This window comes from Salarias fasciatus, unplaced genomic scaffold, assembly GCF_902148845.1.
Source record: "Salarias fasciatus unplaced genomic scaffold, fSalaFa1.1, whole genome shotgun sequence".
In the NCBI taxonomy this organism is placed as follows: Eukaryota; Metazoa; Chordata; class Actinopteri; order Blenniiformes; family Blenniidae; genus Salarias; species Salarias fasciatus.
The window spans coordinates 943,308-970,339 of NW_021941376.1; the positions used below are offsets into that span (position 1 = coordinate 943,308).

Here is a 27,032-nt window from a genome sequence, read left to right on the forward strand (position 1 = left end):
TGTTATGTTTTATCTTGATTATATGTGACCAACTTCTGTTTTTCTGTAAATAAAATTGATGGCTAACAGTCGTCCTCTGCTTCATTCTAATATTTGTCCTGAACATTTCATTCTGTCAGGACAGGTAAATCTCCTCAGCTGTTACTGTTCATATGGTGACAAAAACCAACCCTCTACTTTAATAAGTTAATAGGACTATGGTGAAAATAAATATTGTAGCTCAGTAGCTATTTATGAAACTTCATTTTAATGGGAAATCCTCTGTGAGACTGAACCATTAACCCATGCAGTAATGTCAGACCATTTCTTGTTTCAAAGTCTTTTCTGTTTATTACCAACCTTCTTGTGTAGCAGCGACACTGTTAAAGTTAGTCACAGTTCAAATAAGGTGCAAAAGTGTTTGTGCAAACAAATATCACTGCAACTATATAAAGTGCGATCAGGCTGCATAAACGAATAACACTGCAAATAAAATTAAGGAAAACAATGTGCACCTTGCAGTCCACCGGCATCTACACAACACAGTCACAAAACTTTGCAGCTGTCGCAAAGATTTGAGTCTGTGCCTGGCTGTAGTGTTTGTGTGTCTGGCTGTAGTGTTTGTGTGTCTGGCTGTAGTGTTTGTGTGTCTGGCTGTAGTGTTTGTGTGTTTTCTTCAAGACCAAAGTTTGTGCCCTGACCATCCTGTAGTGCTGTGCTGCTGCCATGCTTTGATGGACGTTTCACTTCCAGGCAGCCTTTTCCACAACAGGACCAGTAAGTGAGCCCAACCGGGTCTGAACCGGGTCTGAACCAGGTCTGAACAGGGTCCAGCTTGTCTCAGTACGGTCCGTCGCCTTTCTGTTTCAGCCCATTTTTCCTCGTGTTTAATTCTGTCTGTCGCAGCACGGTACGTGATCATACGCGGTAAACACTGTAAACATGAACGTGCTGTCCCGTTTTGCCCACAATGCATTGCGAGATATCACATGTCTTTTCGAGCCCTATACTGAGGGATGCCAGGCGGTGGCGGCGACCCCGCCCCCCCCCCGTGGATGAAGGTAGACCCTGGAGGGATTGGGGATTGGCTATTGAAAAGTAGCTCTTGGGTTAGAAAAGGTTGGACACCCCTGGTGTAGAAGGTGAAGGGGGTTTCTGAAGTGATGACAGACGGCAATTTGAGCTCAGGATTGCTGCAGTTGTCTCAATCCATCCGTTATTTTAACTTCCCAACTTTACTGTGAGTGTCTCAACAATGGATATCTCTAGACTAGACAATTATTTAACATTTTAACCAAATAACCGACCTTTGGTCTGGTCCTGACACCCCTAGATTATTGAAGACTGTTGCTCTGAATAGAGCAGATAATAGATGGGATTCTACAATTCTACAATTTCATTTAGCAAATGCTTTTGTCCAAAGCGACGTACAACACAAGCAAGAATACAGACATAAGAAAGAAAGAAACCATTAGTAAATGCTTCAATTGCTTCAAGTGCGATTGGTCAAGGGAGTTGCCATCAAGTTGCAGAAGAGGAGCCACTACCCCCTCCTTTTTTTTGTGTGTGTGTCAACTTAGTCAGTGGTCCATAAGTGCTGTGTTTTAGAACACCTGACCTATTCTTCCCCGAACATGGGGGTTGGATTAAGACCCTAGGTGTTCTCTGAACAATTGAGTCTTCAATTGTCTCTTGAAAGTAGAAAGAGACTCGGCGGAACGCACAGACTTAGAAGTTCGTTCCACCATTTGGGAACAACAGAGGAGAAGAGTCTGGCTGGAGGTTTAGAGCCGTGCTGGGCTGGAAGCTCCAGACGTCTCTCACATGCAGAGCGAAGAGGGCGTGAAGGAGAGTAGACCTGGATCAGGGAGTCCAGGTCAGCCGGAGCCGTTCTTGTAAGCGTTTTGTAAGCCAGGAGGAGAGATTTGAATTTGATCCTGGCTGCAACTGGAAGCCAATGAAGGGAGATGAACAGAGGAGTGACATGAGCTCTTTTGGGCTGGTTGAAGACCAGACGTGCTGCTGCATTCTGGATCATGCAGGGAGACCCGCCAGAATAGAGTTGCAGTAGTCAATGCGTGATATCACGAGAGCCTGAACCAGAAGCTGTGTGGTCTGTTGGGTCAGGAAGGGTCTGATCTTCCTGATGTTGTAGAGGGCATAACGACAAGACCGAGAAACTGAGGCCACATGAACCTTAGAGGTCAGCTGTTCATCAATCATGACCTCCAGGTTTCTGGCTGAGTTTGTGGGCACAAGTAGGCTGAAGTGAAGTTGGACACTGATCTGAGGCTGGACAGATGGACAAGCTGGAAAGACCATGAGTTCAGTCTTAGACAGATGTAGCTGAAGGTGGCGTTCCTTCATCCAGGTGGAGATATCAGCCAGACATGCTGATATCCGAGCTGAGACTGTCGTGTCGTCAGGTGGAAAAGAGAGGAAGAGCTGAGTGTCGTCAGCATACAGTGGTAGGAGAAGCCATGGGAGCGAATCACTGCACCAAGTGAAGTGGTGTACAGAGAGAAGAGTAAGGGGCCAAGCACCGACCCCTGAGTGACCCCTGTTGATAGGCCATGTGACCTGGACTCCTCCCCTCGCCATGACACTCTGAAAGATCTGCCTGTGAGGTGGACTTGAACCACAACAGGACGGAACCTGAGATGCCGAGGTCAGAGAGTGAGGAGAGGAGGATTTGATGGTTCACGGTGTCAAAGGCAGCAGACAAGTCCAGCAGCAGGAGGACAGAGGACTGATCAGCAGCAGGAGGACAGAGGACTGACCAGCAGCAGGAGGACAGAGGACTGACCAGCAGCAGGAGGACAGAGGACTGACCAGCAGCAGGAGGACAGAGGACTGACCAGCAGCTCTTTCCAGCCGCAGAGATTCTGTGACTGAAAGGAGAGCAGTCTTGGTGGAGTGGTCGCATCTGAAGCCTGACTGACAAGGGTCCAGCAGGTTCTGGTTCCGCAGGTGTTCAGAGACTTGGTTAAATACTGAGCGCTCCAGTATTTTCGACAGGAATGGTAGAAGTGAGACTGGCCTGTAGTTTTCAACCTGGGCTGGGTTGAGGTGAGGCTTTTTTAGCAGTGGGGTGACGCGGGCTTGTTTAAAAGTAACAGGAAAAATGCCAGTTTCTAGGGAGGAGTTGACAATGTGTGACTGCAGGTTTGATTATGGGCAAGATGGTCTGCAGAATGCTGGTGGGTATTGGATCGAGAGGACATGTTGTCGCTTTTGAGCTCAGAAGAAGTCTGGAGACCTCATCCTCACTCAGAGGAGCAAACGAGCAGAGAGAAGGAGCAGTGGTGGGTCTGAGCTGACTGGGCCGGTCCGGCTCAGAGAACTGGTTCTGATTGCAGCCTCCTTTTCAGTGAAAAAGGAGGCGAACATGTCAGGATCAGCTCAGTGGACGGCTGAGCAGCTGGAGGAGGAAGCAGGGAGTTGAACGCCATACACATTTTTCTGGAATCAGAAGCTGCACAGATCTGGTTCTGATAAAAAGCTTTCTTTGCGGACTGCAGGCGGGAGGTAAAGGAAGCAAGTTTCTGTTTGTATGAGGACCAATCAGCGGCTCTTGGGATTTACGCCACTTTCTTTCTGCTGCCCTGAGTCCAGCTCTTTGTTCTCTCAGGACTTCTGAGAGCCATGGACTTGGTTGTTTTTTCTTGGTTGGTTTCGACACCCGGGGGCAGAGTTTGTCCAAAGAGGACGCCAGAGAGGACCAGAGTGTTTCTGTAGCCTCATTAACAGGAAGCGATGAGAAGTGAGAGTAGTTCGGCAGGACGGAGCTGAGCTGCTGTGAGGGACTTCAGGTTTCTGCGGAAGGAGACCATCTGTGTTGGTGTCTGCAATGGCAGAAAGGCAGCCGCAAATTTTACCAAGAAATGGTCAGATAGGTGTAGTGGAGTAACCGTCACCTCTGCTATGGAGCAGTTACGAGTCAGCACCAAGTCAAGGATTTTGCCAGCTCTGTGGGGGGGGAGGAGACGGAGCCAGTACAAGTGCAAAGGAAGCCATCAGTGCCAAAAAGTCCTGTGCCTGAGGTTTGTCAACGTGAATGTTCATGTCTCCCATGACAATCAGTGGTGTGCCATCATCAGGGATGTCAGAGAGTAACATGTCCATTTCAGAGACAAAGCCGTCCAGATTACCCCCTGGTGGACGGTACACAACCAGAATATATGCTTTGATGGGAGTAGTGACCATTAAAGCATGATATTCAAACGTTGTGTTGTTGTTCGACGGGCGCAGTGAGGAGAAGGACCAGTTGTCTGGAATGAGAATGCCAGCACCGCCTCCTCGGCCAGTAGAGCGAGGGGCGTGGCTCAACGTAGCACCGCCTCCTCGGCCAGTAGAGCGAGGGTGTGGCTTAGCGCAGCGGACGCAGAGAGTGCGGCTGGTGTAACTGAGTTTTCTGGGCGGATCCAGGTCTCAGTCAGGGCTAGGACCTGAATATCTGAGAGTTTCATCAGAGAACTGATGAATTCTGTCTTATTAACTGCGGACTGACAGTTCCAGAGACCGAAGGTAACTGAGTGTGGGCTGGACCACTTCCAGAGAGAGCGGACAGGTTGTGTGGATTGCGTTTGCGGAGGACTACGCGTCTTTTCCAGTTGCCGACGATGACTGGGATACATAAGAAACACATTGTGCGTTAGACTGTGACAGACAGACCTTAGTGAAGCCGGTGTCCTCGCTCGGTGGACTCGCGCAGGTAGACTCGCAGGTCTTTATCTTCTGTGGTCTTTACCCTCTGTGTGCTGTGAAGTACCTGACGGAGTCACAGCTGTTTCCAACTTGACTGATTGCGCCCGGCTGACCCGCCCCTGTCTGTTGTCACTGGAGCCAGACAATAGAAGGTGTGACCCACGTCAACGACCTCTCTACTGGGCAGACAGAAACCGAAACTGCAGTGCAAACACCTAACCACCCCCAGACACAGCAACAACAACACAATAAGTAATTCAAACTCACCAAAGCTGGCTCTAACTTCTGCAGTCTAAGATTCAGTGCTTGATTACTGAAGTCACAGATCAGATCTTTTTTCTTCTTCTTGTATAATTATAATGTATGTATAATGTATAATGTAATGTATAATTATAATGTAATCTAAGTTTTCACACTCTACATTTGGTGCGTTTATTTGCATTATTTGCGTTTATTTGCGCAACAATTCAGAATGGGAATATGTCCAGAAATCCTAATATTTTTAATTTTACAGGATGGAAAATGTGCATGACTAGTTATATCACAACACAGCAGCTACTAAACATTGTGTTATCTGAAAATCTCTGGTCCTTAGTTTAATTTCTATTTCCATTAAGAAAATAAAAGCTCCTCTTGATCAAGTGAAGTTCTGATCACGGACTCATGCCCTTTTGTGGATGTGGTAAAATTAAAGCTATCAGTAATGAAAATGTTAGTCCCCCTTTCAAGTCATGAATCTAGCTCCTGATTGTCATAAGTATTCTAAGCTGTTGTAACATCACCTTTAATCTCATGCCATGTGTGAAACAGCCCTGCAGGTTTAAAAACTCCAAATTAATTTAACACTGGTGAATGTGTTGTACAACAACTGTCTGCATAAAATCTCACCACTGGGCAAAAACTGAAAGTCTGTGACAATGAAACAAACACAAGCGTAAGATTGTTGATCTAAAAAAATTTACACATCACAGAAAGTTTAACAACTTTGAATACCTACCGTATTGGTCCAAATATAAGACGACTCCGATTATAACACGACCCTATTTTTCAAAGATCATTTTGTGGGAAAAAAACAAAAATGCTGAAGACAATAAGGTCACCCATCATAGAAATGTTTATTATACAATTATTATAAACTCAAAAACTCACTACTGAGATAACATTTCACGAGATATAAAATGAAAAAATAAGAACCTCAAGGGGTCCAAACTGCATAAATGATGTAAATAACTGTCCAGTGCCTTCAGCTGAATCAGGCTCTGGTGGTGGACATTCCGTCTTTCCGTCTTTCAGAGACGTATTCACTCCCCCTTCTATCAGTCTCTCTGAAGCGTCTCTCAGGACCACGGAAAGCTTTTCTCATAGCGTTAGCATCTGGAGTGTTTTTTCTGTGCTCTCCAATAAGAACGAGGCTCTGCTCCACCAGACCTCCTGGCGGCTTGGCAGTAGTTTGATGACTCTGCTGCGTTGATCACCATCAGTTTAAAGTTGGTATCATAACTTCTCCTCTGTTGTTGCTCAGTTGTCCAGCGTTCAGCCCCTTTGTTCCAGATGATCCGCCATGTTTCATCAGATCATCTGATCTCATTTCATCACTCCACTCGCTCTCTGATCAGTGATACTTTGGCTCCATCTAGCGGCGCGGATGTGTATTGACCATCTACCATAAGTCTGCGAATATAACACGACCCCACTTTTTGGATGCAATTTCTGGAAAAAAACATCGTCTTATATTCGGGCCAATACGGTAATTCCTTCCCCTTAACTGGTGTTGCCTGATCCTGCAACACCAGTTTCAAATCTTATATAAAATCTGATAAAATGTTGCTCCTCTATTCCTTTGTGAAAAAATAGTTGACTCGTGACAGAATGTAATTAATGTCCACCATGAAAACATCAGTCCACTGCATTTCTTCTCATCTTTACTCTTTCTTCACACTTCCTCTTCACCTTCTTTTCTTCTTTCGTAACCTCCTCTTCTCCTCCTGCTTCTGATTTCAAATCCTTCCTTTCCTCACTCTCTAATCGCCACATGTTCCCAATCTTTATTCAGCACTTTTTACACGTCAATATTTCCAAAGTCATTTTATTCCTTTGGGAAAAGAGGCTTTGACAGATAGGAACTTTTCCTCTTTGCTGCAAAGCAGCCACACATTCAGTAAGCCTTCTCCTCTGCATGTCTCCATCATTCTCTTCTCTGTCTCTCAGTAACACATCAACCATGTTGTCATGACGTCTTGCAGAAGAGCCATTGTTAAATATTTGTCACACATCATAAACCATACACATATTTCAGACCTCGCCATGTACTCACTCACATCCAAGATACTTCCTGGATGTGGAAACACACCTTTCCTTGAACACCAAACTAAACCCCACAGACTGAAAGTGTTGCAGCAGGTGTCAACTGAGTACAAAATCAGAGCTTTAGCACTCAAAATGATCCATAATAAAAATTCCCCCTTTAACATGTATGCAAGGCTTTCAGATCACTCGGACACTTAGATTCATACAGAAAACATCAATGGTTTTCCACTCAAGACATTCACACTCACAATTCCATTTTTCATTCAGAGAGTCACTTTTACGCCGAGCGCCCACATACTGCGGAACGGCTCCGCTGCGCTGCGCCGCGCAGGTCGCAGCGCAGCGGAGCCGTACTAGAGCGCCCACCTGATGCGGTACGGCTGCGTCTCCGCACTCCGCCTTTTGACCAGACATGCGCTCAGCGCATGTGTGGGATTATGTTTCCATGACGATCTCCATGTAAACATGTTTGAATAGACACTTTATATCGATACAATTTACTCACCACTCACGCCAATAACTTTAGCTATTGTTGCCCGAGTGTTATCCTTCCTGCTGGTGTCTTTATAAAAAGGATTACTGGTGTCAGAAAGTATTTTGTGCTCTTGTTCCTCCAGGATCAGTTTTTCTTCGTCAACCATGCTTGCTCGAGTTTATAAACTTCCACTACTCCTTTGTTTTGCGACGCCAGAGCATGTTCAGGTTTCAAAATAAAACACTCATCCATAAAAGTGTATATTTACGCTTTTATTTACATGTTTAAACATGTGTGACAGCTTCAATAGTAATCTATATAGATATTTATATAAATAAAATGCCCAGGAATATAAAAAAAAGTTAACTTTTGTAGTCATTTGTTTTGATAAAACGGATGTTGCACTCTTTTGGTTTCCTGTTGCTGCTTTGACTTTATGGGAAAATGACTCCGGCTCCGCTGCGCCTCCGGCAAAAATAGACCTGGACCGAAGTAGTGCGGAGAGCTCTCCGCAGTACGACGGCGGGCGGACGCTCAACGCAGCACTCTCGCAGGCAGTGGGTGTGCTCTGCCTGCGACTTCATTGACTTCAATGGGTGCGTAATTGCTGGGGAGTGCTGTGAACTGCGCAGCAGAGCCGTTTCGCAGTATGTGGGCGCTGGCCCTTAGTTTGAGCTGCATCTCAGTTATCGACTTAAGAACCTCGGTCAGGCTGTTCATGGCGACTGTACATCTCTTTCAGGGACCCACAGATGCTGTTCCGCTCATCAGAACTCTCAATACTACCCTGTGCAAATTGAGTTTATGGGTCCGACAAGACTGACTATCATATGTTCCTTTTTTATACTCAGTCCAAGCTATTGCTCAATGAGGAGTCATGATTACCTCTCCAAACGGTCATGCATTTAAAGGCCTCCACACACTACAGGATAATCGGGCCGAATTTTTCCCCGATCCTCTCCTCCCGATCGAGGCCGACAGGGTCCGATTGTCGGGAGTATGCAAATGAGTTCGGGTCCGATCTTCGTGTAGTGTGCGGTGTGTTCCGAGAGATTTTTTCCGGTCGGAGCCTCTCGGGAGGCGTCGGAAGGGGAGATCGGAGATAATGAACATGTTCAATATTTCCGATCGCAGATCCTGTGGTGTGTGGAGCTCCGAGAGGCGCCGATCAGCTCTGAGTAGAGCTGTCCACACCCTCGAAATAAAGCCTCCTGATTGGATGAACAGCTCCGTCTCACCAAGGTGCCGCTGATTAAAAACATCCACTCACAGCTGTCAGAGCTGGATGATGAATATATGTCTGTGACATATATTCACTATATATGACAGTGAAACAGAAAAGCCAGAGCTGCTAAACTCAGCTGTACAGAAAGTGATGGTTAATCCTGTCGCTCCTGGATGAACTGGATCCTCCATTCAGACCCAAACTCCGATCTAATATCTGCATCTCCGCCAGTCCTGCAATAATCCCAATGTTTTAATTAATCTCCGTTATTAACCATCACGGAAGAATGGGGAAGAAAAAAATAATAATAAAAGAAGAAAAAAAAAACTTTCCACTGATTCCGTGCCCTCAGAGACAGAGCGGGCTATAATGAAACTTTCCTAATCAACGTATTTTTACTCTGATTTAATCTATCAAATCTGTGGACATAAAGAATGATTTAAGATATTTGATGATTTAAAAAAGCAGCTTTTATTTGACACGGTCTGCTAATAACTTTATTCTACTGCTGCACTCGGGACTCAAAAGTAAAAAAAACCAAAAAAAAAAAACCCCACACAAACAGATTAGCTAATAAGCTGAATTATTATTAAATGTAAATTATAATAAAATGATCTGAAACTATGTTTCCCTCTTCTGTACTGGAACATTTAAATTTTCTAACAAGGTGCTGACAGTCCGTGCTCCGTGCGCACGGCGGGTGTTGGTCTGCACTGAAGGAGCGATACCAATGTGAATGAATGAACTGAGGGAATGAATGAGTTCTCCACTTATTATTGAAAGTGGAGATGAATGTAAAAACAGCAATGAAGGGAAACAGCACAAAGTCACGTCGGACGACGTGAGATTTGGAGGAGTGAGGAGCCGATTCTCGGCTGAAGAATCTGCTAGTGTGTGGTCTGCTGCGGAGTGACACCGCACACTAGACGATCAGGAGAGGAAGATCGGGTACGATCTGTCCTCTGCTGTCGTGTAGTGTGTGGTGTCTGAATCGGGGAAGATTGAAAAAATCCTGTAGTGTGTGGCCGGCTTAAGTCGTCTTGCTAAATCTGGAGAAACTCCCTAAGAGATTAGTGTACAGGGCGGGGCTGATGTTGCTTCATGGTATTGTTATTCAAATTTTAAAATTGAGGCCGGGACTATTCTGACAGACAACTCCATTTAAATATTGCCAGTTGTTGCTGAGTTTATTTCTGAGGCCTCCAAATTGTCTGAGAGAACATCTCACCTCCTTCAAGAAGGCTCCATTCCTCTGGTCCGGTCTTCTTCCTGGGTTTTGGCAACAAGTTGTTCTTTCTCTGTAGCCTGAATTCCTCACTGATCATTCTTAATGTTGGGAGACAACAGCTCCTACTTTGACTCAAACTAACTGAGTGTGTTTGTTTTAACTTTTAACCTTTTATAATACCTAACAGCTCCCTGTTGTCTCTCCTGGTACCTGTCCATGTTTTGTCAGTTTGACGCTGGGAGGAGTGACCATCGATAAGACTGACCCCTCCTCGGTAGAGGCTTTGGTTGGCCAGACAGTGGTGCTGCCCTGCCGAGTCAGTCCTCCACCGTCCTCCACCATTGTTGTGGAGTGGAGGAGAGAGGGAATCCCTTTGTCCACACATCGGTCAGTACGCACAGTGGTTTTATGTACTTTTAATTAGTGTTTCTATCCCGTGTGAATGTTTTTTGTTTTTTTTTCAAATCTTTGTTTTCATTTCACCAGGCATCACTACCAGCCCAATGGCTCCCTGTTAGTCGGTCCTCTCACAAAGCTGGACTCTGGCTGGTTTCTGTGTGTTGCCACGCGTGAACAGGAGAGAGACCACCGCTACATTTACCTGTCTGTCTCAGGTAATCTGTAATTCTTTTATCCAACTTGAATTGTCACCCTTGCTATGGTTTTTCCTTTGTGGTTGAAGTCGGAACTGAAGTCAACTGAAGTCGGAGTATTTTTACCCTTTGAAGGTATCTGAATTTCAGTGAGGTTTTGTTTTTACGACTTTTATCCTCATACTCTAAACTTTAGTCACAGGCCCAATTCCAATTCTATTTTTCATCCCTCCCCCTAGCCCCAGCCCTTAACCCTTCCCCTCGCCCTACAACTTGAAACGGAGTGTCAAGGGGTAGGGCCTGAAATTCCCCCCTAAGAAATGGAACAACCCTTGGAGATCATCATACGTCATCAGTAGTCGCCCGTGACGTAGTAAACTGACACTGGTATTGTTTACGTTGCTTCTCCAGCTGCACTAATCTCCCTCTCCTGGGCAATTGGATTGTTTTTTCTGCTTTTTCTGTGTGCTGCATAAAATGTTAATAATTCATTCAAATGAGAAAGAATGCATTTTATTATGCAATTGGCATTACCAGCAACAGTTTTAACTTTTTTTTGCTACAAAATTAATAAAATAGTATAAACATGTAAAAGGATTAAGCTGTGTGGAAACATCCACCATCAATAATTACACAACAACCAAAATAAACATTTTGGTCAAACCAGTAGTTTTGTAAAGCAAAGAAAGCTTTCTCTTATATATTTAACTAACCATAACAATAATAAAATGTGCAAAAGGGTCCTACACACCATGGTATGGACAAGGATTCATTATTAGCATGTGGCAAAAATGCTCAAGAAACGCTCAGTTTTGGACTCACTCTCTTTGTGGCACTTCTGCTCCTTTGCTTTTTCCTCTTTCAAACAGTGAATCAGGTTGTTGCTCTTCTTCCTCTTCTTAGGGGAAGGGGGTGGAGGGGTGGAGGTAGCCATGGTGGAGGTGAGCTGCAGGTTTCCATGGATGCGCCTCAGGTAGAGGAGCTCCCTGAGGTAGAGGTGCTCCCTGAGGTAGAGGAGCTCCCTGAGGAAGAGGAGCTCCCTGAGGTAGAGGAGCTCCCTGAGGAAGAGGAGCTCCCTGAGGTAGAGGAGCTCCCTGAGGTAGAGGAGCTCCCTGAGGTGGAGGAGCTCCCTGAGGTAGAGGAGCTCCCTGAGGTGGAGGAGCTCCCTGAGGTAGAGATGCTCCCTGAGGTAGAGGAGCTCCCTGAGGTAGAGGTGCTCCCTGAGGTAGAGGTGCTCCCTGAGGTAGAGGAGCTCCCTGAGGAAGAGGAGCTCCCTGAGGTAGAGGAGCTCCCTGAGGTAGAGGTGCTCCCTGAGGTAGAGGAGCTCCCTGAGGTGGAGGAGCTCCCTGAGGTAGAGATGCTCCCTGAGGTAGAGGAGCTCCCTGAGGTAGAGGAGCTCCCTGAGGTGGAGGAGCTCCCTGAGGTGGAGGAGCTCCCTGAGGTAGAGATGCTCCCTGAGGTAGAGGAGCTCCCTGAGGTAGAGGAGCTCCCTGAGGTAGAGGAGCTCCCTGAGGTGGAGGAGCTCCCTGAGGTAGAGGAGCTCTCTGAGGTGGAGGAGCTCCCTGAGGTAGAGGAGCTCCCTGAGGAAGAGGAGCTCCCTGAGGTAGAGGAGCTCCCTGAGGTGGAGGAGCTCCCTGAGGTAGAGGTGCTCCCTGAGGTAGAGGTGCTCCCTGAGGTAGAGGAGCTCCCTGAGGAAGAGGAGCTCCCTGAGGTAGAGGAGCTCCCTGAGGAAGAGGAGCTCCCTGAGGTAGAGGAGCTCCCTGAGGTAGAGGAGCTCCCTGAGGAAGAGGAGCTCCCTGAGGTAGAGGAGCTCCCTGAGGAAGAGGAGCTCCCTGAGGAAGAGGAGCTCCCTGAGGTAGAGGAGCTCCCTGAGGTAGAGGTGCTCCCTGAGGTGGAGGAGCTCCCTGAGGTAGAGAAGCTCCCTGAGGTAAAGGTGCTCCCTGAGGTAAAGGTGCTCCCTGAGGTAGAGGAGCTCCCTGAGGTAGAGGAGCTCCCTGAGGTGGAGGAGCTCCCTGAGGTAGAGGAGCTCCCTGAGGTGGAGGAGCTCGCTAAGGTAGAGGAGCTCCCTGAGGTAGAGGCGCTCCCTGAGGTAGAGGTGATGCCTGAGGTAGAGGAGCTCCCTGAGGTAGAGGTGCTCCCTGAGGTAGAGGAGCTCCCTGAGGAAGAGGTGCTCCCTGAGGTAGAGGAGCTCCCTGAGGTAGAGGAGCTCCCTGAGGTAGAGGTGCTCCCTGAGGTGGAGGAGCTCCCTGAGGTAAAGGTGCTCCCTGAGGTAGAGGAGCTCCCTGAGGTAGAGGAGCTCCCTGAGGTAAAGGTGCTCCCTGAGGTAAAGGTGCTCCCTGAGGTAGAGGCGCTCCCTGAGGTAGAGGTGATGCCTGAGGTAGAGGAGCTCCCTGAGGTAGAGGCGATGCCTGAGGTAGAGGCGATACCTGAAGTGCAAGCGATAGAGGGGCTCGGCTCTGGGGTCCAATCATTCTGGGCTCAACCATTTCCTGAAAGAAAGAAAAAAGGAACAAATGAGAGGGATGTATCTGCCAGAACTAGGTGATAAGGCCACAAAAATAAAACTGTAGCTTCACCAATCACATCATTCCACATAAACAGCATTTTACTGTTTAATTTTTGTAATGCTTTTCAGCAGCCTCACCAAAAGAACTGGAACAGGATCCTCATCAGCCACAAAGGATGAAACCAACAGAGGAGGGTCGATCGAAGGCCTGGCACCCAGCACCTTGTGCATGTCTTCAAAAAACTGCCAGGTGGCAGCCGCACTAATAGTCCCTGATCCAGTTTTTGGAGTTTTTCGGTCCTGCAGCAAACACATATAAAACCCCAAATTGCAAATCATTATGTTATGTTTTCAGGACCATTTTATAGTGGACTTAAAGGTGCATTATGCAGTTTGCTCATTTTATACAAAACACCGACCCCTGCAGGCCTTGGGCTTAACTGCAGCTTAGTGAAACACTCGTGCCTGTGGCTTGTGCCCATGTACGTGCACAGAAGAGGGGAACTCCTTCCTCGCTCTTTTAGTAGCACTGGAGTAAAATGTAAGTTTCTTTTGCCTGGTGGGTCTGTGCTGGAGCTGTGGCAGTGCTAGAAGCTGGTATTTTCTTACTTTATAGAAGCTCCATCCTCAGTACTGCTCACTTGTTGCTGCTAAGCATCTGGCGGAGTAATGGTGGACAAAACGAAACTTAAGGATATCAGGCCAGCGGGAGCGTGCATTATGTCAGGCTCAGAGCGATTCGTACCCGAATCACTCATATTGCTGTGCCTTCAGTGCCCTGCACAGGAAAATAGGAGCGACTGCGATCTTGCAGAAATAGCTCTTGCTGCCCGTCAGGCAAAGGTGAAAACGTGTGTAGGTGTGAATAATTGATAATTTAATATTTAAAACTGCTATATTCCTTTAAAGCAGAACTATGCAACTTTTTTACCTCAATAAATGTTTTTCAGAATCCCTGTGGGGGTAAACAAAGACTTGTCACAGTGATTGGCCAGTCCCTCCACTCCCCCCGGGGTCTGTGTCCTGAAGACAGTACTTGCAGCTTTCAGAAGATCCGACCCGATTACATCTCGCGAGAACAAACCTGCTTTACGGCACTCATATGGGAGGACAAGTATAAAAGCGCGTAAAACAAGCATTGAAACCCTCGCTGGCGTTAGCAACGCCACCCTTAGGTGCTCACGGATGGCAGAACCAAAAAACAGAAAAAAACTTTGTCTGACAAGCGGAAAAAAAGAAAACAGGAGTGGGACGCTCTCTGCACGCGGGGGCAGGGGTGGAGGGGGGATGCGGAGAACGTTTCTGACAGTGAGCTTTCACAGAAGACCAGTAGGGGGAGCGCTAAAGCAAATCTTGCATAGTTCTCCTTTAAGTGGACTTCAGGATTATGAGCTGTTATGCATCTCATTAAAATTCCTCTGATTACCTTGTATTTTTTTTATTTTCCCACTTTTTGAAGCCTGCTGAGGAGTGACCTTCCCCTGAAGTCCTAGGTCTCTGAGAAACGCCCTGTACAAAAATTAAAGTGAAATAGGAGTGAAAAGTTATGACACAAAAGAGGGCTACAGATGTTATATGTGAATAAAAGTACAAGTAATACGCTGTTGTGATCTGCTGCCGGGCGGGTTATTTTATTATGTTTTCACAATAGTCTGGTTGATATGCAGCACTGCTGTGAAGGAATTATTCGTTCACAACCCACACGCTTCATTCTTCATCAATCATACGATCCCAGCGGTGCTCAGTGACGTTAACGTTACCGGTGATGCCTCATAATGCTCCGGTAATGTTTACTTTACTAGCGGAGCACAAACGGCATCTTTTCAGGTGTCTCATACGCTCAAAGCAGAAAGCAGGCTGCGGTAATATCAATAAAACGTGTCATGGTCGTGCAGAAATTAAAACAAGTTAATTGTTAACGTTAGATGAGCAGCTACACAACTAGCTGTCACGTAACATTGCAGCGACCTTAAAATAGCGTTTTGTTTTGTTTTTAACAAAAAATACATTTGTAGATTTCTTTGGCTGCTGCTGATGTTTTCTTCACCATTTCCCAGGGCATTGTGGGAAATTTCACATAGCCCTCATTTTTCTAGTGTGCCCTTGGAAAATCTCTGTTTCAAGGGCCAGATAGCCCTCGCACTCCGCCCCCCCCCCTCGGTCTGAAGGGGGAGGAAGTAGAATCGGGACGCCGCTACCACTTCACTTGAACGCGCAAAATGAAGGGTTCGGGCCGAGGGCGAGGGCGAGGGCGAGGGCGAGGGCGAAGGGGAGAACTGGAATTCACCCACACTCTCACATTCCTTGTCTATCAATGATATTTTATTTATATGTAACCAAATAACCTCAAGGCACATTTACAGAGAAAAATCCAAAAATTCAACAAGAGCAAGTAGAGGAAATTATGGAAAGAAGCAAGTCCCTTTTAACAGGAAGACACCTCTGAGTCAGAGGAGGGGACTTTCTGTAGAACCAGACTCAAAGGAGACTTTCTGCAGAAAATAAATATTAAAAAAAAAAAACGATGTATATTGAAATGGGAAAAATAGTGGAATTGAAAGGTTGGGTGTAGAAATTTTGTATGCAATATGTGCACATAATCAGAGAAATACTCAATTAAACGAGCTCTCCGTGATTCTGCACAATTTTGAGCCCTGACTTCAGGTTGAAATGTTGGCTCCGCCCCCGAGCTCTCTGACTGGTTCCTCACATTGAGAAAACCCTCCCACTCCCCCTCCGCTCTGCTCCCACTCAGCGTGCACGACGCTACAGGCACATCCCGTACACGTGCACAATCCTCCGGAGGAAACACAGCAGAAGCCACTTTGACTCTTTTTTGTTCAAAATAAATGGCCACTTCGTCTCAGGTGAACCATATTTTACCTTGTCACTATATGTTCAATGCAGAAAGTAGCTTGTTGCTCCTTCGGCTTCCATGCTGGTCTGTTTACTGGTGTTGTGCACGCGCTGAAGACGGCGCTCCGCCCCGCCCCCCCGCTGCTGCGCTGTGACTGGAGCAGAGAGGTCGTCACGCTGAATCCTCAGGCAGCGCTTTGCGGGGCCAGATATCCAAAACACGCTGATCAATGTGTGATTTTTTTTTCTCGCAGAAATGTAGCATGGACTTCCTAGTACATGATGTCAAAAGCATTTTTCTCGTCGTGGTTAAATTAAAATCGCGGATAGCGCCTTTAAGAACTCTTTCTCTCCACATTAGTCCTCCAGCACAGAACTGACGCAGCCCATCATAAGTTTAACCTTTTGTTGTTTAGAAAACTACACAACACACCAGCCTGTTAGTCCACTGCAGCCTGTCTAACTCCTGCAGTCTGTCAGTCTTCAAGCAGCACGTCAACCTGACGACCGCCATAGTCTCTGACAAACCTTGCTCTTCCTGGAGTCAGGCCCTTTTGAAGCCAGCCAGCTACTGGAGCCAGGGAGAGATCTTCACTGATTGAGTCACAGCTGTCCCCTCTCACTTCTCCTGTGACTCCCCTGAGGTCTGCTTCACCACCTCTCCTCCACAGCTGAGCTCAAACCATGCCCCACCACCACATAACCCCACCACCCAACTCAGGCCGGGGAGGCGTCCAGCCTAGCCAGCTGCCCTTCGCCCCCCTCCTGAGGCCGAGAGAGTAAGTCCATCACCACACCCACCAGGGGGCAGCTGTGCTTCAGTGGGGAGAGCAGTAGTGTCTCAATCGGGAGGTTGTTAATTTAATTCCTGTCTCTGCATGTCAAAGTGTCCTTGGGCAAGACACTGAACTGCCCCCAGTGGATGGATTGGGTGTCTTGCATGGCAGCCACCTCCACTGGTGTGTGAATGGGTGAATGAGATAATATAGTGCAAAGTGCTTTGGGACCCCTGCAGGGGTGAAAAACTATATAAGTGTAGTTTACCATTGACCGTTTAACTCAACAACCTCCTGCTTGCCAAGGCTAAGTACTGATAAAGTACCATTGGAATCTCTACTGGAAGATGTGAACACAGCACTGCTAACTATCCCTACCAGCACCATCACTGAGACCAGTCAGCTGATATATGCAACAGTGACAGTCATCCTAAAGATGCTTGGCTACAAGATGAACAGCATGAGTAGCCGGAGTGACCAAGAACCTCCATGGAAAAGAAGGCGAGAGGCAAAAATCATGGAAACACAGAGAGAAGTCAGCTTCCTCGCAGAACTAAGCAGAGGGGTGAATCTCAAGAAAGAACTGCCCAAGAAATACAGCAAACTGTCAGTAACTGAGGCACTGGAGACTGCTAAGCAAAAACTCACAGCCCTAGCTACCCGCCTAAAGAGATACACCAGAGAAGTGGAGACCAGGAGAATAAACAGGGTGTTCTCCAACAATCCAGCTAAGGTCTACTCTCAGTGGCAGGGTAGTAAGACCTAGAACTGGGATTTATGGCTCTTTGAAGGGAGCTGGCTCCTGAGGAGCCGTTCATTTGAAAGAGCTGTTCAAACGACTGGCTCCCTGACGAACGTCACGTGACTCTATTAGATACATCGGCCTCATTAGTGTAGAGTCAATCTGTTATTTACTGACAACTAACACAGTTACTGTCAGTTATGAGTTGTTATCTGGTGCTTTAATTCGTTTAACGACACAGATTTAAGAGATGCTTTTTTCTGATACACATTACATTGTGGCTTACCTTGCATGTTGTCCCCAGAAAAGAGCTTCAAAATGCTGCTATGTGTCCTTTAACTGAGCATTGTGTGTGTGTGTGTGTGTGTGTGTGTGTGTGTGTGTGTGTGTGTGTGTGTGAATCAGATAATCAGAAGGAGCTTTATTGCCATTGACCATGAACAAGTTCACAACGTAGGATTTTTTCCCGGTGCAAGGGCTGTGACATTAAGCCTAAACTAACAAAGAATAACAAACGAGATAATAAATAAACATAAAAATGCCATAAAGACATGTAGTAAGTATTAAATAGAGTAATATACACTGTAGAGCAAAAACATAGCAGCTGGAGTGGAGGATCACAGCAACAGCAGGAGAGGAGTTACCCACACATAGTGCCATGTAATAGTGCACAAGATTACATTCGTGAGGTCGATACAGGGCTGTTCGTGTGTTTTGGTCATTGTAGTTATTTTGTATTCATCAGTCTGACGGCAGAGGGGAAGAAGCTGTTAAAGCAGGAGGTTCTAGTCCGGATGGACCGTAGCCTCCTGCCAGAGGGGAGAGGGACAAACAGGCTGTGTCCAGGATGAGAGGGATTGGCTGTGATCCGACCGGCACGTCTGCGAGTCCCGGCGACGTACAGGTCCTTTAGAGGTGGAAGCGTGCAGGCGATCACCTTCTCAGCCATTCGCATGATGCCCTGTAATCTGCCTCTGTCCTTTTTGGTGGCTCCAGTATTCCACACGGTGATGGAGATGGTGAGGATGGACTCCATGATGGCCGTGTAGAACTGCACCAACATCTTAGTGGGCAGCTTGAGTTTCCTCAGCGGTCGCAGGAAAAACCTCCTCTGCTGGGCCTTCTTGATGAGGTAGCTGATGGTCCTGGGTGATGGTGGTGCCAGGAAATGGAAAGAGTCCACAGTGGAGATTGGAGTGTCTGTGAGGGCAGGGGGGGGCGGTGGGGCTGTGACTTTCCTGAAGTCCACCATCATCTCCACTGTATTCCGGGTTTGTTTGTTTGTTTGTTTTATTGAGATCCCCATTAGCTACTGTTAAAACAGTTGCTATTCTTCCTGGGGTCTAAACTTCATCAGAAATATTTCTGCACCAACACTTAGCAACGCGTCAACAACAGGATGTACAGACAACATTCATACAGACAATACAATAACAAAACTTTCAACAAAGACAACATTAACAAAAACAAAACAATATCAAAACAGACGAAATAGCTCACCATTAAACAATCATAAATGACCAGTTCCATATGTTATTCCTGAGTGAATAAAAATAGTCTCAATTGTTTACAAAAATAAGTTGTGTACATCTGTGAAATCAAAAACTGCGGCAGACGGTTCCAGGCCACCATTGCCCTATAGTGCACGGATCTTTGAATGTGACTGGATCGACAGACAGGTAACAGAAAACGTCCCTCAACTGTTTGACGGGTAGAATGCTGATGCACATCACTGAAAAAGGTCAGCTTATTATAGAGTATTGCTGGTGTTCTTGTAATTATAACATTTCTGATAAATTTTGTAAGAGAATAATGTATTCTACTTTTTACTCTCAGCCACGCCAGCTGGTTATGCATGTCTTCAATGCTTGTCCTAAAAGAACAGTTCAGGACGAGCCGAGCTGCTTTATTTTGTGCAACCTGAAGTTTATTGATATTAGTTTCTGTAGTGGCTGACCAAAGTGTTCAGCTCCAGGTTGTTGCGGCTGCACCAGTACACCAGCTGATCCACCTCCCTCCTGTAGGCCGACTCGTCGCCATTGGAGATGAACCCAATGAGGGTGGTGTCGTCCACAAACTTCAGCAGTTTAACGGACTGGTGGCTGGAGGTGCAGCAGTTTGTATACAGGGAGAAGAGCAAGGGGGGAAGTACACAGCCCTGAGGAGATCCGATGCTGATGGCCACCCAATCCGAGACGGTCTTCCCCAGCCGCACCCGCTGCCTCCGGTCTGTCAGGAAATCAGTGATCCACCTGCAGAGGGAGTCGGGCACGTTGAGCTGGGACAACTTGTCCTGGTGCAGGGCTGGGCGGATTGTACTGAAGGCAGAGCTGAAGTCCACGCACAGGATCCTAGCGTAGGTTCCTGGGGAGTCCAGATGCTGTAAAATGGAATGGAGGGCCAGGTTAACTGCGTCGTCTACAGACCTGTTGGCTCTGTAGGCGAACTGCATCGGGTCCAGAAGGGGCGTGGTGATGGTCTTGAGGTGGGGCAGGACCAGGCGCTCAAAGGATTTCATGATTACAGAGGTGAGCGCCACAGGTCTGAAGTCATTTAGACCCGTGATCCGTGGCTTCTTGGGGACAGGGACGATGGTGGAGAATTTGAAGCAGGCTGGCACATGACATAGCTCCAGGGAGGTGTTAAAGATGTCCGTGAAGACGGGAGTCAGCTCCACTGCACAGTGTCTCAGAAATGGAGGGAGACACACCATCAGGTCTGGGGGCCCGTGCTGGTTCAGCCTGGTGAACTGTTTGTGTACGTCCAGTTCACGTACGGGGAAGGAAAGTGTGTGCATGTTCCATTGCTAAAACCTCTGATAAAGTGATAAATACGGTGTTACAATTTAACTGGTTTCCTTGTTAACTAGTGACTGACTTCCTTTATCACTATGTTCAAATCAGACTCATAAAAGGTCCGACACGGCTTTTTGTCTGGTTTTTAGCATCTATCAGCAACAAGGGACGAGAAAGAAACCCAGTCGCTAATTAATAGGGAAACCAGTTATTCCAAAACACCGGCTCAGCTCCGATTTCGAGACACTCCTCCTCCTCTAGTTAGCTGCTGCGTTCAGGTGACTGGAGTGAGCGGCAGAAAACTGAAACTCGGTCGTTCACATGAAAGCAGCGGTGACAGCTGGACTCAGGAGACACTCAGAAGACACTCAGGAGACACTCGGGAGACACATGAAGGAAGCGTGGACAATTTTCACAAAGGAATGGCTCTCAGACAGCTGTGAACCGGCTCTCGTCGTTCACTTAAAAGAGCCATTCAGTTAGAGTTCATAGCACCACAGACAAATCTACTTCCACCTGATGTTCAAACAGCTCATTGGGGCCAGATTCAGTGAAAACACTCAGTTGACTGAGTTTAACCCCAGTTTGTGTGATGCAGGAACCTTGAGTACATTGGGGTGATGCCCTGATGTCACAGGTTGTGTCAGAACATTAAGAACCCCAAAAAGGTTGACTGGTTTTTGCACATGACATGCTGATAAGCTGATAGGTGCTCTCTCTCTGTATGTCCTTGATCATATGTGCATGTATTCCTTTGCACACAGAGGGATCGTCACAGCCAGGTCCTACATCACTGCCTGGAGATGGTCCTTTCCCAAGGTACCAATAACAACTATGTGGCAGCATTGCAAAACTCATTTAAAACATTTTGTTTTGTTTGTTGAATTAATGAGGCCATGAAAATAAGGGATTCTTTTGATGTTCCTTGTGCATTTCTCTCAGATTCAGTATTGATCGGGCAAGCTCGTCTTTGGTGGAAATGCGTGGAGGACAAACTGCCAGGCTGCCTTGCACTATTGTCCCCCCTTCAGCTCTGCAGTCTGTCAGAATCCAGTGGACGAAAGATGGACAGGCTCTAAGAGACCCCAGGTACCTGTCATGAAGCTCTCAGTTTTAGGTAGTGTTTGCACTGGCTTGCATCTTTCACATGCCTCTCTATGCCAATGTGCAAACTTCAGTAAAGTTTTAATCAGAGGTCTGATACCAAGCTGTTTATTTGAACTGGGTGGATGGTGAGATAATGTCAAAAACATGCAGCACAGCTTTACTTGAGAAGACCAGCATCTCATCAATTGTGAACTACCTCAGTGTTCCCACTCTGGTGGCATCAGCCATCTTCTACAGCAGTGGTTGGAAAGTGGTGGCCTACGGGCCAAATGTGGCCTGCAAACAAAAATATCTGGCCCACCAGACGATTTTAAAAAGCTGAGGCACCTGCTTCATGGAGGCTGTAACATCACCCATTGACTTGTCAGTATCCATTTTCTTCAAAACTGCCTCCATTACCCCTTAGAAAACCTGTGAGTCTATTCTCACCGAGTTTCCGACCCTGCTCTACAAGATAGTCAGCAGGGAAAGCAGCGTCTCAACAGTAGAGAGGGACAGACTGGACAGACTCATAGAGGAGGCCAGCTCGGTCCACCTTGTGGAGGTGGTGGGAAACAGAATAATGATAGCTAAGCTGTCTTCTCTAATGAAAGATTTCCACTCCATGAAAGCCCCCTGACTGCATTGGAGAGCTCATTCAGTGACAGAATCCTTCGCCCCAAGGCAGAACTAAAGAACACTGAGGAAGTTCTGATCCAAATGAAAATCCTCAAAAAAGCCTCATTACAGTCAGCTGTGTTGAACAAGCCCTGCCATAGCAGGTCTCTCCCAGCATTCCTTCCTAGTTTTTGTTTCATAAACAGTATTGCTTTATATATTTACAGAATAAATGTCTGATTTCCCATGGTGAAGGAAGCTGTTCTAAAGGGTTTATGATTGGTCAGATGTTGCAGACTTCATGTCTCAGCAAGGCCTCAGATGGTTTAGTGACCTTTTGGAACTCCTCTAAAGGACTGTCTGGTTCTCAGTGTCAACATCTACATGAATGTTAAAGTCTAAACTAGAATGATTTTATCTAAAGTCAGAACAAAACTGGAGAGAAAATCTGAACATTCCGATCAAAATTCAGAATCTGGAGCTGGAGGACAAATAGAAATGTTTTTTGTTTTTTCCAGCTGGAGTTCATGAGGTTCAGAGTAAGACTTTCAAAAGTTTTCCTCTTAGTTGTACTTCTGGACTGATGAGAAGATTAGAGTTCTAAATGAACGCCCCACTGCCGTGGGCAGTTTCTCCAGGAATATGATCAAGAACATGTTGCTTCATTTAAACTGAGATACTCATCCAACTGTGCACAAGCGGTGTGTACACAGGCTGGAGATGAACCATGTTGTGATTTCCTTTCCCCAGAGGAGGCAGTTGTGAGGAGGTGTAAGCGTCCTTGATGTTTGCATAAAATAAATCCAGTTTTTTGTTTTCTCCGGTGCAGCAGGTGACATATTGTTTGAATGTGGGTAGCATGGAGGACGGAGTGGCATGATTGAAGTCACCAGAGATCAGGAGAAGGGCCTGTGGATGCCGTGCCTGCAGCTGACTCACAGCAATATAGGTAGCGATCATAATAACATGCAATAGTTCCCTTTGGGGATAATGTGGTGAAAAACACAGATACAGAAAAAAGAGGAAATGATCACAAACTAGTAGGAGCTGCCACTGCAACAACAGGCTGCCACTTGTGTGGCGCCATCTTTGCAAAGGAGCTAGGCTACCTATCAGCTAAGCTGATACCCCCTATTTGCTGAACATGATGCAGCACTTTGCTTCATTTCACAGGTTGATTTAAACCCTCACAGTTCCAGCTAGTCAACTTCAGTTCAGCCCCTGATTGTTGTGGTGCATTAAAATGATGCATATGCTAAGCCAATGACAAAATGAACATGTATATGGATAGCAAGAAATATAGAAAACTTGCAAAAATACAACCAAAAACATGTGGTGACCAACTCATATGCCTTCTTCAAATCCCACCCTGTTGAGCCGCATTTTGTAATAATGGTGCATTTTGTAATAAATGCCAAAAATCCAATAATTTTGTTATTTCATTTCGTAATAAAGCCGCATTTTGTAATAAACTGGTGCATTTTGTAATAAACTGCCCCAGCGCATTTTGTAATAAATTTTGCGGTATTATGTATAAATTATTACATTTTGAGAAGGTGCTGTTTCCCCCAACGTCCCGACATTCCATGTCCCTAGAGCCAGGCTCTGTGTCCTGGGATCAGGTTGCCGGGCACCCTGCTGTTGGCTGCCACCCAATCCACACTGCACCCGGCCCATACCCTCGGCGGGTGGTGGGTCTGCCGGAGGGTGGGCCCACATCGCCCCTTTGGGCTGAGCCTGGCCGGGCCTTTGCCCACTGGGCCTGTTGCGAGGCCCAACCCCAGGCTTGGCTCCGGGGGGGGGGGGGGGGGGGGGGGGGGGCTGTGCCATACTGGGCGATGTCATGGTCCTTGATTTAACATTTCTCATTGGTGGTTTTAGACCTGCTCTCAGTCTGGCCCGTCATCCAGGACCTGTTTGCTATGGGAGACGCTACCAGGGGCATAAAGCCCTAGGGGTGTAACAATACATGTATTTGTATTGAACCGTTTCGGTACAGGACTGTGCACGGGTGAGTTCACAGGCCAAAGTTATTTTTTTTCCCCAGCTCACGGGCCGGGTGGTGCATGTGTTTACGTCCTGCCACTAGCATGTGCAGCTACACCTGCAGCCATGATTGCTACTGCTAGCAGCTTCGTCCATGGTCCCTGGGACATCACGTCATGAATTTCTGTCCACGAACGTCCGCACGCAGGACAGATTTTGTGACCGCGTTGCATGTATGCGCACGTCGCGCCGGTACACGCATGCGCCAGAGCGCCACAGCAAACAAACCGTGACAGACGCTAACTTTGAAAAGTGAGTCTGAAGCGAACAGGCTGCAACTCCGTCTGAAGAAACTCAGAGAAAAGCTGGAGGACGGAGAGAGCAGACTGTCAGGAGGAGGAGAAGCTCTGTCACTGAAGTGAAGCAGTGTGCGAACTATACCGCGGCTGTCGGGGGGCTCACTGGGGGGTGCGCGTGCCTCAGAGGGAATATGTCTGCTTTAAGTGACGCTTAAGGCATAGCGCCCCCACGCTTCAATGGTGAGGACAAGTACTGCATGCAGGTCGGCATCTTTATTAATTAAAGTGAAATAGTGATGCACAAATCATCCATTAAAATTGGCCAAATTCTGCATATAATCCATGATTATGATCATACTAAATCAATAATAATAAATTAAAGGAAATACATGGGGGAAACAGCATTTTTCCAATATTTAGGGCCCCCCCAAAATTTCAGAAATCATGTTTTCAGGGGGGCTCATGTCTCATCAAGGGGGGGCTGAGACCCCCCTGGCCCCCCCCATTGTTTGCACCCTGAGCGAAAGTATCTAATTGCTCGGGCGCCGCCCCGAGATTCAGAAACAGAAAACAAAGGCTAAATAAACTCTGATACTAAATGATAACATAGTGACAATGTATGTGCCTCATTTCCTATAAATAGTCTGAAATAAAGGAGCAGATAAACAGTCTAGAGAGCCGGAGAAGCTTCTGGAGGATGCGTGGATCAGTGCGCCTGCATGGAACGTCCACAGCTGAGCCCAAATGTAGCAGGAGAGAAGAGCGTTGGTGATGTGCCGCACAGCAGACACAGACATGGACATGGGAAGCATGGACAACAACAAGAACATTTAGGTTTTGCATTTTGTTCCCTACTATATCAAAACCGAACCGAACTGAACCGAACCGTGACCTCAGAACCAAAGTACGTATCGAACCGAGATTTTTGTGTATCGTTACACCCCTATAAAACCCCCAACAATATAGCATCTTGGATCACACGGGGAGCTCAAACTCCCCCACCACTTAAAGATCGCAGGTCAGGGTTCATAGTTTTCATCAGTGTTGTGCATGAACGAGTTCAATGAACGGTGTTCACTGAACACGTTCATATTTATGGTGAACTGCGAACTGAGTGATTCAGTTTTCATATCATGAACATGAACGAGAGCGCTGCTCACTTTGACAAGAATGAGTGGCACACGCAGTTCAGGTTCACACTCATTTGAAAAGTCCGGTTTTACAGCACAGTGGAGGGCAGCAGGGACGGGGCAGCGATCCCCATATATAATGACGTGTGCAGTAAACGGGAAGCACGACTGTCAAAAACAAGCAGAAAAACACGATGGTGGTTGAAAAACACTTTTTTGATCAAAACCCCGAGAGAACAAACACTGGAGAGGCGAGATGGAAGCAAACTGTGAAACAGCGAGTTGTATAAAGCTCTCCATAGCAGAATACGAGCATCGTCTGGCTGGTGTTATGGATTAACTGGTTCCTGTGTTAACGAATGACGGCGGAGGTCTGTGTAAACACATGCTGATAACAACAGTTGTTAAAGTAAGACTCACAAAAGACTTTAAACGTATACACTCACTGGAACTGTCGATAACCGACGTTCTCCAGAATGACTACATGTTTCAGTCTGTTGGTCACAAGTTAACACGGGCACCAGTTAATTCGAAACATCGGCATGTGGAGCAGAGCTCACACCGAGACGTGCTGCTCTGCGTGGCGGTGCTGCGGTCAGGGGAGCAGCCGCTCCTTCAGCAGGTATCATGGAGATTTTGGGACGTTATTTGAGCAGATATCAGCAGATAAAAACACTCTGCTCGGCGCAGAGGACTGCTGCTGCAGAGCTAAAGACCTGGAAGTTCCTCGAGAGACTTTGTGCTAATGTCACAGGACACTGTATCATCCGCTTCACCCAGGTTCAAGAATTTTGTTTAGTTTTGGAGAAGCAGTGACTTGTGATGGATGGTTAAGAAGAGGTTTTTATTGAGTACTAACAAAAGTAACAAATGAACCTGAACTAGTTCATTTTTAGATGTGAATGTGAACTGAACTTTGAGCTAGTTCTTTTTAAGTATGAACTGGCACCACACTGGTTTCCATAAAGGTAAAATGATACATTGAAAGGGAAACTGGGTTACAGAAGCATGCTTGGTTTATTAGACTATATTGTAGAAAGTATTGCTACTGAGATGCAATTTTTTTAAATTACTATAAAAAGAGGTATTATTACATAATGCACCATGTTATTACATTTTGCAGAAAAAAAAGTTGCAAGTGCATTTTGTAATAATCTTCTCAAAATGTATTAACTTGTTACATAATGGGCAATATTTATTACAAAATGCGTTGCGGCAGTTTATTACAAAAAGCGGATTATTACAAAATGAAGTGACACAATTATTACATTTTGGGAATTTATTACAAAATGCACCGTTATTACAAAATGCAGCTTAACACACCCACACCCCAAATTAGATGCAAGCAAATCCCAAAAATCACAGAAAACATCCGAAAACACTCTGCATTAATACTAAAACCTCCTGCCTCCTCGAGTCTCATGTGACAAGCAATAAAAGGATGCAGAAACAGACACAGTTTTAGAGCATTTTTAAAGTGAAAGAAATTCAGCCTCAGCTGAAATATTCTACTTAAAGTAAAATAGCTAACCAACTGGATACAGGAAAACTATGAACGAACCAACTGTTCACATGCACAACTAATAAATGTCTAACTCTAGCTCCAGATGACACTTCAGTCTTGTTAACTTTCACAACAACGGGTCTTCACGTGTGTGTGGCTTCACCCAGCAGAGTAATCCTGAGGATGGTGGGGAACTTTAGACCGAACTTCACCCCAGGAC

General features: G+C 46.4%; 1 protein-coding gene across 1 annotated transcript in view; it reads left to right on the forward strand.

The window, feature by feature from the left end:
- paplna (papilin a, proteoglycan-like sulfated glycoprotein) overlaps window positions 1-27,032 on the forward strand; it is a 174,125-nt gene that overhangs the window by 89,535 nt on the left and 57,558 nt on the right. Inside the window, 4 exon segments of the mRNA XM_030087215.1 lie at window positions 10,150-10,308; window positions 10,408-10,535; window positions 20,954-21,008; window positions 21,132-21,278. Coding sequence (XP_029943075.1) covers window positions 10,150-10,308; window positions 10,408-10,535; window positions 20,954-21,008; window positions 21,132-21,278 — 489 coding nt within the window.